This window comes from Anthonomus grandis, chromosome 7 (assembly GCF_022605725.1).
Source record: "Anthonomus grandis grandis chromosome 7, icAntGran1.3, whole genome shotgun sequence".
Classification (NCBI taxonomy): Eukaryota; Metazoa; Arthropoda; class Insecta; order Coleoptera; family Curculionidae; genus Anthonomus; species Anthonomus grandis.
The window spans coordinates 6,581,383-6,595,001 of record NC_065552.1 but is presented as its reverse complement, the minus strand read 5'-3'; the positions used below and the strand labels follow the sequence as shown (position 1 = coordinate 6,595,001).

At 32.4% G+C, this 13,619-nt stretch overlaps 1 protein-coding gene across 2 annotated transcripts in view; it reads right to left on the bottom strand.

Moving 5' to 3' along the window:
* The window catches only part of LOC126738218 (regulator of telomere elongation helicase 1 homolog), a 48,411-nt gene extending 34,831 nt beyond the window's left edge, over positions 1–13,580 (bottom strand). The window contains exons 1-9 of one of the 2 annotated variants that reach the window (XM_050443440.1): positions 13,255–13,580; positions 13,034–13,197; positions 12,844–12,982; positions 4,400–4,640; positions 4,165–4,347; positions 717–859; positions 513–660; positions 298–454; positions 39–245 (exon numbers count right to left, since the gene is read on the bottom strand). In XM_050443440.1, coding sequence (XP_050299397.1) covers positions 39–245; positions 298–454; positions 513–660; positions 717–859; positions 4,165–4,347; positions 4,400–4,640; positions 12,844–12,982; positions 13,034–13,197; positions 13,255–13,461 — 1,589 coding nt within the window. In that variant the 5' untranslated portion in view covers positions 13,462–13,580. The remainder of the gene's footprint in view (positions 1–38; positions 246–297; positions 455–512; positions 661–716; positions 860–4,164; positions 4,348–4,399; positions 4,641–12,843; positions 12,983–13,033; positions 13,198–13,254) is intronic. The other variant, XM_050443439.1, reaches the window with a different exon arrangement.
* Positions 13,581–13,619: the final 39 nt, after the last annotated feature.

Sequence of the window (13,619 nt, the reverse complement as noted above, 5' to 3'; positions counted from 1 at the left end):
TAGCACTCACACAATTAAATAAACTCAATATCACTTACCTATTCCTAAAACTGCTATTCAGTGGTTCCCCATCGGGTCCTTTCGGTACAATTTTCACACAAATCTGATTTTCTTTCACAATATGAGGATTTTCCAACCTCACCTTCACATCCAATTCCAGCTCTGATATCAGGGGTCTTAGAGGGGCCAAAGTACCACTGGTTATTATTAGGCCCTTAATACCTTGAGAAACTATTAAATCCATACTGAAATTAATCTATTTATAGTGTTTGTAATGGTTTTTAAAAGTTTGCTTACCCAAAACCAGGACTGAAACACCAATAATTTAAAATTCGATTTTTCGATGCTAACGTTCCTTTGCTCACCCAGGTCGAGAGGGATGCCCTGCCTGGTTTCTTTACCTCTTCTTCTTTTATGTGGACTTTGTAACAATGTTTCATTTTTTCTTTAGAAGCTTAAATGGTCTGATTTAGTTTAAAAAAAATATATAATGAAAATATGACTTTAGGTACCTTTGCTCGCGAAGACCACAGTAAGAAAATCAAAAAACAGTTGCATCCCTTTGCCCTTTCTCGCAAATGGTCCCTCGTTTTGTGCCATTAAGAACTGAATCAAATTTTCCAAGAAACCAGTTAACATGTGGTAGTTTTCTGTCGATACCTACGAATGACAAACAGGCATACAAAAAGCTCAATATTAACTCTTCAAGTACTCACATGAGCCTTTTCCAACATTTCAAAAATGTAATCGCCGGGATAATGGGTGACTTCGCTGCCCGTTTTTATTGGCACCTCGTCCAGCACTTTTTCGAAGTCGCACAAGATCATTTTTAAGGTTGCCACTTGTTCTGGATCAATTTCTAAATAGGTTTAATGTATATTCCAAATAGTGAGTAAATTTTAAACAAAACAATTATTCTAGCTCAAGGATCTTGAGCTGTTCTTGAAAATGAGATAGATACTTTATATTAACATAATAAAAAAAATAATTGAAATTCCAAGATAGAATCAGTAGAGGCGGCTGGTGATGTAACTAGGCATTTTGATAGAGGGAAAGGGGCATTGAGGTATTCCTAGACTTGTGAAAGGCCGTCTGATACAAAATATTGTTGCAGATACTTGAGAAACTCGGTATAAGAGTAATTATGTCTTTCAAAGAATACAATACACAAATATAAATAAGATCATAATTGAAAGTACCCTTCTCGGGATGGGCAAGACACTGTTCTAGATTTTATACTGTTTCACCTATATAACCAATAAGATTCACGATTAAACTCTGTGATATTTTATTAAATATTTTATTCCGCAGAAAAAACATCTAACTTTCCTCCTTATTTGTCTACCGAATCAAGAAAATTAATATAACTTAAAAATTAAGTAAGCATAAGGAGGGAATATCAGCTGTCTCATAGTGAAAGGGATTATCACGAATTTTGAGTATTTAAGACGCGAATCCTTTTAACTCGACGTTGGTGTGAAAAATTCAGCTGATCGCGTATAATCTCGTTCTTGTTAAGTGAATATTATTTTCATCATTCATTGTTGAATAGCGGTCAGTTAAAATGCCAGGGAAGGTACGTAAAGTAAACCCAAAGAAATATTGTTGTCTGTGGCAGATACATCATCTCGAAGTAGGAAAACATGACGTCAGATTCACTGAAAAATGCTCACACTACTTTGGTTTATGTTTACAGAGAACAGAGAAAAAATGGGTGCCACTGTGTTTTACAAATGGTCCATAGGTAAGAAACTTCTCGTTCTCATTATCAACAATTCGGAGAGAGAACTGAAAAACCACGTTGATGATTGTTATTTTTGCTTGACGAACATAGTTAAGCAAACACTACAAGACCCTTACGTATTCTAATGTTTCATCGATGTCAAAGCCAGTTTCACGTCATGAAAATGATACTTTTCCCATTTTCCTCCGTATGGGGGTATACGATGTTAAAAATTAATTTGCACGTCAAATGAACAGTGGATGTGAATTTTTGATGGATGAAAAACATGCTATAATGCATCTACAAAGATAGAAATATAATGTTTTCGGTATTTTGTTGCAAAAACTGAGGGATGTGTTCTTAGAACATTGAAAGGCTAGAATTAGCATTACATTAAAACCTTTTCTCATTATTAATTTAAAAAAAAAATTTCCCCTATAAAAAGTTCTGCTTGGTCCAAAACCTAAAATGCAACCATCAGGTAATAATTTATTCCAGACGTATTCGAGGTATATCAGAAAATATGAATTTTGCTCAAGAATAAAGTACCTTTATTTTTGACAATATCGAAAACTCTATTAAGAAAAGTTGATAAGAACTAAAAATATTACAAGAATTATTTTGCTAAAACTAATGACTTTACTATGAAGTGATTTGAATAGTAATCCAAGTAAGTTTTTTGAAATTCGATAACGAGGGAAAAACATCAAGTAAATTTCTAAAAAGTATGACTCTAGGTAAATAAATAAATATGCCTTTATATTACGGAAATAAAAAATTACAATAACAATTGTAGATGCGCGCGATAACCGCACACTTAAAAATAGTAGTTCAAAAGAAAAAAAAAACATGCCTTTCGTAAAATACTAAACTATAAACTACTATTAAAATGAATTTTGGCAGCTTTTTTGAAGGAAGCGAGTGAGTGCTTACACTTCAGATCATGAGAATTTTGAATCAAGAAGTTTGAATCAAGTAGTTCATTCTATTTCAAATTTTCATTAAACTTTAACTCAATTTTGCTTGGCTCACTGTGTAGAAACGGTTAGTTAAAGTATTGCTATTCAAATGCATCCAAAAGAATGTTTTGAGGCCTTATAAAAAGGTGCGCGTCCAACATACTGAACCAGTTCGTTGAAACCCATTATCAGAAGAAGTAAATTCGCTAAACCGCATCGCTCACGCATCTAGTACCACCCGATACGATCCCGTGTTTATGGGATAAACCACATTTCGTACTGAGAAAAAGCTGGCCAGCTAACGCGAGTGAAAAACTGTAATCGAGAGAAAACCAGGTAAGGTCTTACAACAATTAATTGTCAAAAAACAATAAATACAGTCCACTTTTCTCAACAGTGAGCTTTCGATACAGTACTTTCTTCGCAAAAATAAAAATCAAATAGACAATACCAGTCGCAAATACTAAATTTACAAGATGTAGAATTGGTTTAATAAGGTGTTTATGATACTTTTTCAAAAATAGTGCAGGTATTTCGTCAACTCCGGATGCTGCATTAGTCTTAAGAGTGCTTATTAATTGAATTAATTCATTTTCCGTTATAGGTTTAAGATACATAGAGTTTTCACTTGGATTATTTTTTGGGTTTAAGCTTGGTAAAATAAATATAAATATTGTTTTTCTTATAATAAATTTACCTAATTGTTTCACTCGAACAAAAATACTGCTAAGATCCACAAAGCTAAAAACTTTTTTTTACATTTTTTCCCATTTACTTTTAATATTACTTCTTTTATTTAATTTGGATATTTTTTTTTGTAAGTTTTTTGCTTATTTCCAATTATTCATTTGTTTTCTTAATAAACTCATATTTATCCTATATTCAATTTGTATGAAATAAGCCTTAAAATGTTTCTCAAGTTGATACTTTTGATTCTTGTAATAAGGAGACCAGACTGGACTTGCATAGGACCTGATAAACAAAACATACATATACACCCTTTAAAGTATAGAAATTGTTAAAATCAATCAATCTAAGAGCTGGACTATGGATTATTGGACATTCTATAATTCAATAAATATCTAAAAATACCCCAAGATCTTTAATAGCATGAACGCTTTTGAGTGGGAACTCATATTAAAATACGAATGGGATCTGCAAAGTGAAATTACTTTGCACACGCTGATGTTGATTGAAAATGATTAATTTGGCACCAATCAAAAAATCTGTTAATCTCATTCTGAAGAATCTTACGATTCTCGTCATCTGTTAAATCAAGAAACTTACAGAGCACATCTAACATTAAAAAAAAAATTAAAACTACAATGTTATAAACTAGTATTATAGGTTTAGCATAGGATCGTATATTATCTTATGAACAGTAATTGTATATTTTTTATTTTAACAATTCTAAATATTTTGTAACTAAACAAATAAAGAATTTGACATAAGAATAGGAATACCGCTATTGTTTTTACTTACCACCTTTTGGACTTTCCTCAAATAACCCGGGCATTTCAGTTAACATCTTCATAATCTGAGTGACTTCGTCTATAGCCAAAGCGATATCAGTGGATTTCAACTCAAAAGAGGCAGATTCCTCGCAAACCTTTTCCACATTGTGACCCTCATCCAATATGACTACGGCATTAGTTAATTTTAAACCTGAAAACAAAATTGAATATCGGCCCATTTGAGCAACAAGAAATATTTCTACCCAATGATTTCCTTGCTATCGGATCTAGTAAATAATTATAGGGGGTGAATATTATATCTGCTTTCTGCTGCTGCTCTTTGGTCATGTAGTATGGGCAAAATGTGTGTTTTCTTCCTAAGTTTACCATATCCTCTATATCTATGATGGGCCGGTTGCAAATATCCGGGTCATCTTTTTTCTTTTCTAATCTGTTGTTGTAATGACAGGTTTTGGTAGCTACTTTTAACCGACACATATTTAACTGCAACCAAAGATAAAAAGAATGAGTGAAGTGAGCAGGAGCATTTTAGGATATAAATGTTTAATAATAAGAGCCATGTTTTCTTTTAAATACTCAAATGAAATCAAAAATTTCCCTAAGATTCTCAAAAATATCCATAATTGAAGTTTGCAATTTTTACTCTCACATAAGGGCACTAGTTTAGTCAAAAAATTTAAAAAAGGCCCCTGTTAAAGATTTATTTCTTATTACTTCATTTCGTATTACTTTTTGGCAAAGAGTATTTTTTTTACTAATTTGACAACGCTGAATCCGAAAATGCCGGTTGCCAAAGCGAAATCGTAACCGGAAGTGAGATATTCAAGATGGCGTCCGAAATGACCTTAAAACCGAATTTTTCAGCTAAATCTCCTTTGTTCGAGGTAGAAACGCTACCAAAGGGCCTTATTATGTTTTCAGACATAACATGAGTAATTTAAAAACACAGAATAAACTTAGTTCACATAAAAACATATTTTTAATAAAAAAAAACGACAAAAAAAATGTTTTTTCCTCTTATTTTTTCTCTTCTTTTTGGTATTTATTTTTTGTGTGTGTTGTCTATCGTACATTTATTTATTGTGAAGCAAGGTATCTCCAGAGCGTTTCTACATGTATTTATAAACCTTATTAGTTTTCACCATCGCAGGTTGGTAGCACTGCAACGTGTGAAATTACTGCGTGCTCGTCGAGCTGCGGTCTTTCTGTCTGTTCGCATACCTTTAGTGTGCATTAAACCGTCTGGATATGTTGTGACTGTTGTGCTGTGTTATCGAAATTAAAATAAAACTATTGTGAATCCGCTTAGGTATTAGGTGCGAACAGCTGAAAAAGCGTCATTAGTTAAAGAATTAGTAAAAGGGATTGAGTGCCCAAAACATCTGCCTGAAAATGATAAAACAGGCACTATTCTCATAATTGATGGCATGGCATTTGTCTTATTTTTGGGCCGTCCAAATCAAGTTGAAACCTTTGGTGAATATGCTGCCTACTTCATCAAAAGAATATTATATTATGGATACAAATATAAAGAAGTTCACACAGTCTTTGATAGATACCGTGCACAATCAGTTAAAGGTGGAACCAGACAAAAAAGATCAAAAGGTTGTGCTCCTGTGAGCAGAAATATTACAGACTGTAACGTACCGTTACCAAAGGACTGGAGTAACTTCTTGTTTTTATCCGAAAACAAGGCTGACTTATGCAGATTTTTGTCCGAGGGAATTCTGAAGCATAACTTTAACGATCTTGAAGTAGTTACCTCCGGGGGCTTTACTGAGGAAGAACATGTCCAATCTATAAATGCGAGTCTAAATGTTGACTACCTGAAATCATGTTTTTGAAAGTGGTAGACAATGGTACTGTGAAAACATCTTGTCAGTTTACACTTGATAACGGTTGGAGATACTTACCAACCGAAACGTCGTGTTACATTAAATAAATAAGACAATGCAAGTCCAACAAGATGTTTTCACCTAAAATCATCACACGAAGAAGCTGACACGCGCATGGTTCTTCATGCCGTTCACAGCACTGCTGATAAAATTGTTGTGATGACGAAAGATACAGACGTTGTGCTTCTTCTTATCTATCACTTTGCTAAAATGAAGTGCTCGCATTTGTGGGTAATGAGTGGTACTGCACGTGATACTAAGTACATTCCTGTACATGATATATGCAGGAAGCTTATGCTGGAGCAAGTTTCACATCTTCTTGCTTTCCACGCAATAACGGGCTGCGATTCGACGTCAAAGTTGGCGTCTATTACAAAAGTTGGAGCATGGAAGGCTTTTTGTGGGACAAATTGCCAGCTTCTGGGACGCCTTGGACAGTGGCCACTGGAGGAGGACGTCCTTAAAAACATCGAGAAATTTGTCGTCAAACTGTATAAGGTAAAAGAATGCACATACAAGATTTTTCAGCTAGATTAAAATAAACTACACCCAGAAAATCTGTTTTTATATAGGTGGATCTCAGCATAACAAGCTCAAACGATGCCCGGAGTTTTTTGTTTGGCGCTGTCAAAAAGGCAGAATTCCTCCCTCCAACAACCGATGCATTTCGTTTGCATATCAAAAGATGCAACTATCAGGTAAGCGTACCAAAAACACAATTGACAAAAATAAAAATAAACTACATTTTTAAAAACAGGTGTGTGTTTGGGAAAACGCCCATGTCCCCAAACCGTCACTCCCTAGGCTATAGGACTGTGGCTGGATTGTGCAGAGGGAACAAGTTGTACCTCTTTTAATGACTCTGGATCCCATTCCAAAGAAGTGCGAGGAAATAATAGTTTGTCATTGTAAAGGACATTGCAATACAAAAAATTGCAGTTGCCGAAGGGCGAATGTGTCTTGCCTCAAACTGTGCACTCCTTGTAAACGTTCTTGCATAATCTCTGGAGACACACAATAAATATTTCTTAAGTCTTTTTTTTTTTAAACAAATAAAAACAGTTTTTTTTTACACAAATAATTATTTTTTTAAATGTTAACATTAGTCCTAATATACTTGCATAGTTTGCTAAAAGCCAAAAAGTGCAATTTTCACCGCTTGTGATGTACTTTTAAGAAAATATATTTGACCAACATGCTTAGTTTATGTGTTTTTGCATTCCTTATGTCTGAAAACATATTAAAAAAACACTTTGGTCGCGTCCCAACCTCAAACAAGGGAGTTTTAGCGACAAAAAAACGGTTTTAAGGACATTTCGGACGCCATGTTGCATATCTCACTTCCGGTTGCGATTTCGCTTTGGCAACCGGCATTTTTGGATTCAGCGGGGTCAAATTAGTAAAAAAACACTCTTTGCGAAAAAGTAATACGAAATGCTTCTAAAACTTAAATATTCCAGAAATTTGTCTAGACTATACTGTCCCTGAGCCCTATACCTCTTTTTCAAAACCAATTTGTGTCCCACTCTGTTAAAAGCCTTGGAGAAGTAAAATAGGATCTACCTAAAAACCTGTCTCTACAGCTCTTAACAGTTCTGACTAAATACCAATAAATTAGTCACTGTGATGAAAGCATGTTAATCATTTATAATGGATCTCCTTACATAAAATGACAATTGTGCACATTTAAGAGACTCCCAAGGTTTTGGGATAATAGACTAAAATTACAAACAGTCCTATATTATCAACATTTTGGCTACCAACTGATTTAAGTAGAATTTTCTCAAAAAAATCATAAATGTTTTTGAGAAACTGGGCTAGAAGGAAATGTCTATGAAATAGGTTGAAACAATAATAACTAAAGCGCGGATTTATAGAAATAATGCCATACGTAATTTCTGATGGCTAAGCTAATTTGAACATATATACATATGAATTACAAGAAGTGAAGCTTTGGTAAGCATATTTTTTATTTGTGATTATTTTTATGCATATTTTGCACTTCATGTGCCAACATTTTTTTCCTGATAAATAATCTGATATCTTATTTTAATAACAGGGAAATATTAAGCAACAAATCCTCCTCACAAAACTTATTTTCCTTCCTTAATAAACGCACGCAAATATCTAGTAGAGCCTGCTATCCTTCTGCGGCCATTACGTCGCATCGTATCGCGCGTTCTGTTTTGGATCAGTTCGGGAATCCCTGAAGGAGAGGCCAATCGAGAAATTCATAGTTTATATTTTGTTAGTCAGGTCAGTGCGTGTAAATATTGTTTATCGTGTAGGAGTTTTGTTCGTATTGCGAATTTACTTGCCGACGTAAGATATTAAATCGCAGAATTAGCTTTTAAAGTGAGTTATTTATTAACATTTAACAAAAATAATGCCAAAAATAAAACCAACTGTGAACGAATGGATAAGAGGCCATTCAGAATGAAAGTATGAAAACAATAAATTGTTTTGCAGAGCTTGTATAAAAACGGTAAGTTTTTTATTTATTTTGTGTTTTTAAAAAACAGCTCATAAAAGATTATTTTTGCAGATAAATTGCGAAAAAAAATATAATATACAGCAGCATTTAAAAACTACAGGACATGTAGAAAATTTGAAAATAATTAAAGATAAATCAACTCAACAACAAACTTTATTAAAATCAATGGCCAGCTCACCTACCTAGGATGAGCAAAAACAATTTTATTTTGATTTGTGTAAAGTTCTGATTTCCTGCAATATTCCACTTTATAAATGAAATAGTCAAATATTCAGTTCCTTTCTGCAGAAATACACTGGTAGACATATTCCAGCCGAATCAACTTTGCGCAGAAACTATATTGATTTAGTTTACAATAATTTAATACAAGAAATTAAAACAAAAATAGAATGCAACTATATATGGTTTTGTGTAGATGGAACGGCAGATTCATGTGGTCGATACATGGCTCATTTAATGATTGGAATATTGAGCGAAGATAGCTCAAGTAATGCTTTTTTAATTAGCTCAAAGCAGCTGGACAAAACAAATAATAATACCATTACTAGATTTGTTCATGATGAGCTAATAAAATTCTTTTTACCAGACCCTAGTGAAAAAATATTGCTAATGCTCTCCGATGCAGCTGCATACATGGTAAAGGCATATTCTAATTTAAAAGTTTAGTATCAACATCTAGTCCATTGTACATGTCTACCACATGGATTGAATCGGGTAGCTGAAACTAGTCGTACCCAGTTCCCTTTGGTAAAGAGTTTGGTAAATACAGGAAAAAAGATTTTTGTAAAAGCACCATTAAGAGCTCAATTATTTCGAGAAAGGATGCCAGGTATACCACTACCCCCTGAATCCATTATTACAAGGTGGGGTACTTGGCTGGACGCTGCTTACTATTATGCTAACCATTTTGAATCTTTCAAGGAAATTGTATTAGATCTTTCTGAATCCTCCTCTGAATCAATTTTAAAGTGCCAAAAGATGATTGAGTCAAAAATGAAGAACTTAAGCAGAATTTGGGGTTTATAAACAAAAATATAACTTTGTAAGCAAGGCCATCACGCAACTTAAAGGAAAGGGTCTTGCTCTAGTCGAATCTATGGAAATAATTGAAAATTTTAAAAATGATTGCCTAAAAGTACATGGTGGATCTGGAAAAATAATTTATAATAAGCTTAATGAAGTTTTAAACAAAAATACAGGGTATGAAATTTTAAAACAAATTTCAAATGTGATTAAAGGAGATTTTGTTGAAGACCTTGCTATATCTGATGCTGCTTTAATTCCGAAATTTAAGTATGCTCCAATTACCAGCGTAGATGTTGAAAGAAGTTGCTCCCAATTAAAACTTGTTTAGAGTGATAGAAGAATGGGATTTTCAGTGGATAATTTAGAAAAACATTTAATTATTGCATCATTCAAGCATGAATAATATGAACTGATGTTTCTTTGGTAAGAAAGATCATTATTAATGATGCGTTAGTTTATATTATCAAAGTTAAATAAAAACTACCGAAAATGTTTTTTGTCTTATTTTTTTGCCTAATACATATTTCAGTTTTAGAAGTATTTCATATTGTATTTCTATAGTGCATTTTTTAGTTTTTATGTCATTTTTTTATGCTTATTTTAGGAATTTTTCATGCTTTTTTAAATGCCTATTTTAATGCTTATAAATCCGCGCTCTAATAATAACACCCATCTGTGTGTATCGCAATTGTATTATATCATGTCACTTATTTTGAATATAAATTAACATTATATTCCAAAAATAAGGAGTAAAAGAGAGACCAACATAGAACAAGTATGTATTTGTGATTTTTGTGAAATGGTATTGTAATGGTAATGAAATTTTGTGCCATCAAGCCAAACCTTAATCAGAAATGTGAAAAATCTTCAAAAGTTTCACGTTGTTCAGTGTTAAACCATAGCTTCTCGCGGCATAAATAATTCACGTACCACTTCGTCTAATTTTAATAAGAGCATAGAGAGAAAACATTAGATATATAAGAGTCCTAAGGAAAAAGAGCAGTTAATAAGTAAGTTAATGAAAAATATTCCATCAAATAATTCTCAAAATTGCCTTGGGAATAAGTTGCTATTATCTCATGGAATAGGTCTATTAAAATTGTAGTAAATCTCAAAGCAGTGAAGAGAAATTAGGAAAAACCAATTACTGTCAAATCTGTATAAGCAATGGGAACAAACTAACTCTAGTAGAGCTATGCACAGTATTACTAGCACATTGCGTGTTACTACCAACATCCGACATCTTTTTGGTTGATGATTTTTTTGAAATTAAGACAATGCAAGTGATGTCTTCTAAAAAAAGAAATCTTATGAAGTACAAAGAAAGATTGATTGTAATAATTTAATCGGTTTTATAGGACGTGTTAAAACATTAAGGGAATTAGACGATATATAAAAATCGGCTTAGATGGTGGAGGTTTTAAAAGTTTGTTTACTACTACAGCTGTAGAAAGAGAGTGAAAATAGAAATCAAAAGCAAAAAGTCTTACGTACGATAAAAATTGTATACCTACTTAAGAATATAAAAGATACTGGACTTAAGAAATTATTTTAGCAAGACCGATTATCTTGCAGATAGTGCACAAGAAAATTTTAAATTGTTGAGCCACTATGGTCTTTTCTAAAAATTAGAGAAGTTGCAAATATTTTAACAGGTTTAATGCAAGTTTTTTCCCCTGTACTTATTGCAATATAGAAAAAAGTAGTCTCAACTTACGCGGGGTTATAGAACTATCGGCGGGGTTTTAAAAAACTACGAAGCTTGGACAAAGTCTAGACAAAAGAAATCTGATGCAAAACTATATAAAAATTGCATACCTACACCCTCCAGTTTGTTCTTCAGAGAAAGATAATGAAGTTATAGCAATCATTCCTCTTCCTGAAATACATTTAATGATAGGCATAGTGAATTCTCAATGTGTTTATATGAGTAGTCCATATTTTGCAAGAAATGCTTGTAAAACTCTTTTAGATAAAGTTGATCTTTTACGATCAAACCAACAAGTAGGCTGTTTAAAATATATGCAATGTTTCTAAGTGCAATGTTTTTTACTTGAAATTGACCCTAAATTTGACAGTTGCATTAATAAACTTCATAAGTCTCTTAGATTTAGAAATTCATGTTATAATGTTGTTATTCATGTTATAGTCCAAAGCTGCATGCTGTAATATCATGTTTTCCATATTTTTGCATTAAAATACAATGAGGCCTTGGATTTTATAGTGTAAGAATATTAAACACTTAATGGAATCAGTAAATGCAGATTTTAAGAAAACATGACAAAAGTTTAAAGTAAAAAAAATAATGAAAATGTTACTGGGAAGTTATGACACCTTTTGCAAGAATACAATAGTCATCATGTTTAATTTTCTTAAGTGTTAATTGGTTTAATAATTTTCACTATTTTATACTACAAAAGTTATATGGACCCGGATAATGAGCTATGAAGCTTTACCAATAGAAATAAAGCATTTACCTGTAAATGAATTTTATACAACAGTTAAGTCTATTTTAATAAGGAATTGTTTTTATTCATTAAATAAGTACATTGAATTTAGATTTTAATGTTTCTAATAAGTATATCTTGTACAGTATGTATCATTTTATGCACAGTATACTATAACAACTAGTTGTTATAGTATACTGTGATTTTATGCTTCTAGCTTGTAATTTTATATTGCCTGACATGGGTATGTAAACAATTTCTTTTTTTGTATTTTACATGAATAAATGAGTATATGATAAACTCTTCAATAATGAACTTAATATTGTCTATTGTATTAATGCATTCCATAAAAACTATCAAATATGTATTGTAAAATTGGTTTTAGAAAATTAAATTGATGCTTTCTTAAAATGTTAACTCTGTTAATGGTAATATGAAATTAATGAGATCAAATAAAATGTATGCTTATAATTTATACTTATGACAATGTATAAAATTATATATTTTTATAAAACATATAAATATATAAAAACTAATAACTTTAAATTCTTCTTGGAAATGTCTTTTAAGGGTTTCTAGAACAAAACAAAACAATTAAATCCAAAGTTATCTGACCCTCCTATTTAAAGTTGGTTCAAATGCAACAATGCTGTTAATCTAAAACAAAAATTCATATTTGCAAATTTCTATTTTATAGTCCTCAACTATATGTTTGTAATTCTAGTGTGTATAGTTCTGTGTGCTAAAAATTATATTTATAATGCTTTTGATATTAATACTAGAGTTAAATTGCATTTAAATAAACTCCAAAAAAAATACAATACCCTCATTGAGTGGTCCTCCTGATCTGTAACCTCATTGTTTATACAAAGCATATCTCGTGATCCTAACACTGATGCCTTCATATAATTATATGAAGACCTCTTTAGTTCCTGCATAGCCTGACTCAGTTGAGAATGTGTCCTATGAAATTAAAAATAACTTTCTACATTAACAAGTTTAAACTTGTTGTACCTTGAGGCATAAATAATTGTTGGTAAAGCCAAAAACTCTCGCCCAGTGGCTATAACACTTGCTCGCTCAGTCATATCACCCATTAAATCTTTTAAGAAATCTGGGGTTTCACGATTCTCTTCCTTAGTAAATATTTGGGATTTTGAGGCTAATTGTCTTTCACCCTTAAAACCATGAGTGAATTACAAAAAATAAATGACAAAGTGGATGGAAATATGTACCTGAAGTTGTGCCTTTTTATGTTGTAACCAAGCCAAAGAGCTGCAAAGGAGCGACAAAGTCTTTCCCGTGCCCGTGGGGCTTTCTAGCACTGCAGTAGTTTCGTTTTGGATGCATTCTATCACTTTTTCCATGTAGTCTACTTGAATGTCGTAGGGCTGGAAAGGGAACGTCACCGGGACCCCTCTAATGTTCGTTGTTACGCTCATGTCTATATTTTTATTATTAAATACGGGAATGTGTTGAATTACACTTTTGGTGAGCAATTAAAAAAAGTTAAAATTTGTAAACAAAATAAACCCGCGCTTTTACTGACGGAATCGACAGCTGAGCTGAGAGATGTAATCTTCTTCTCTTCTTAATTATG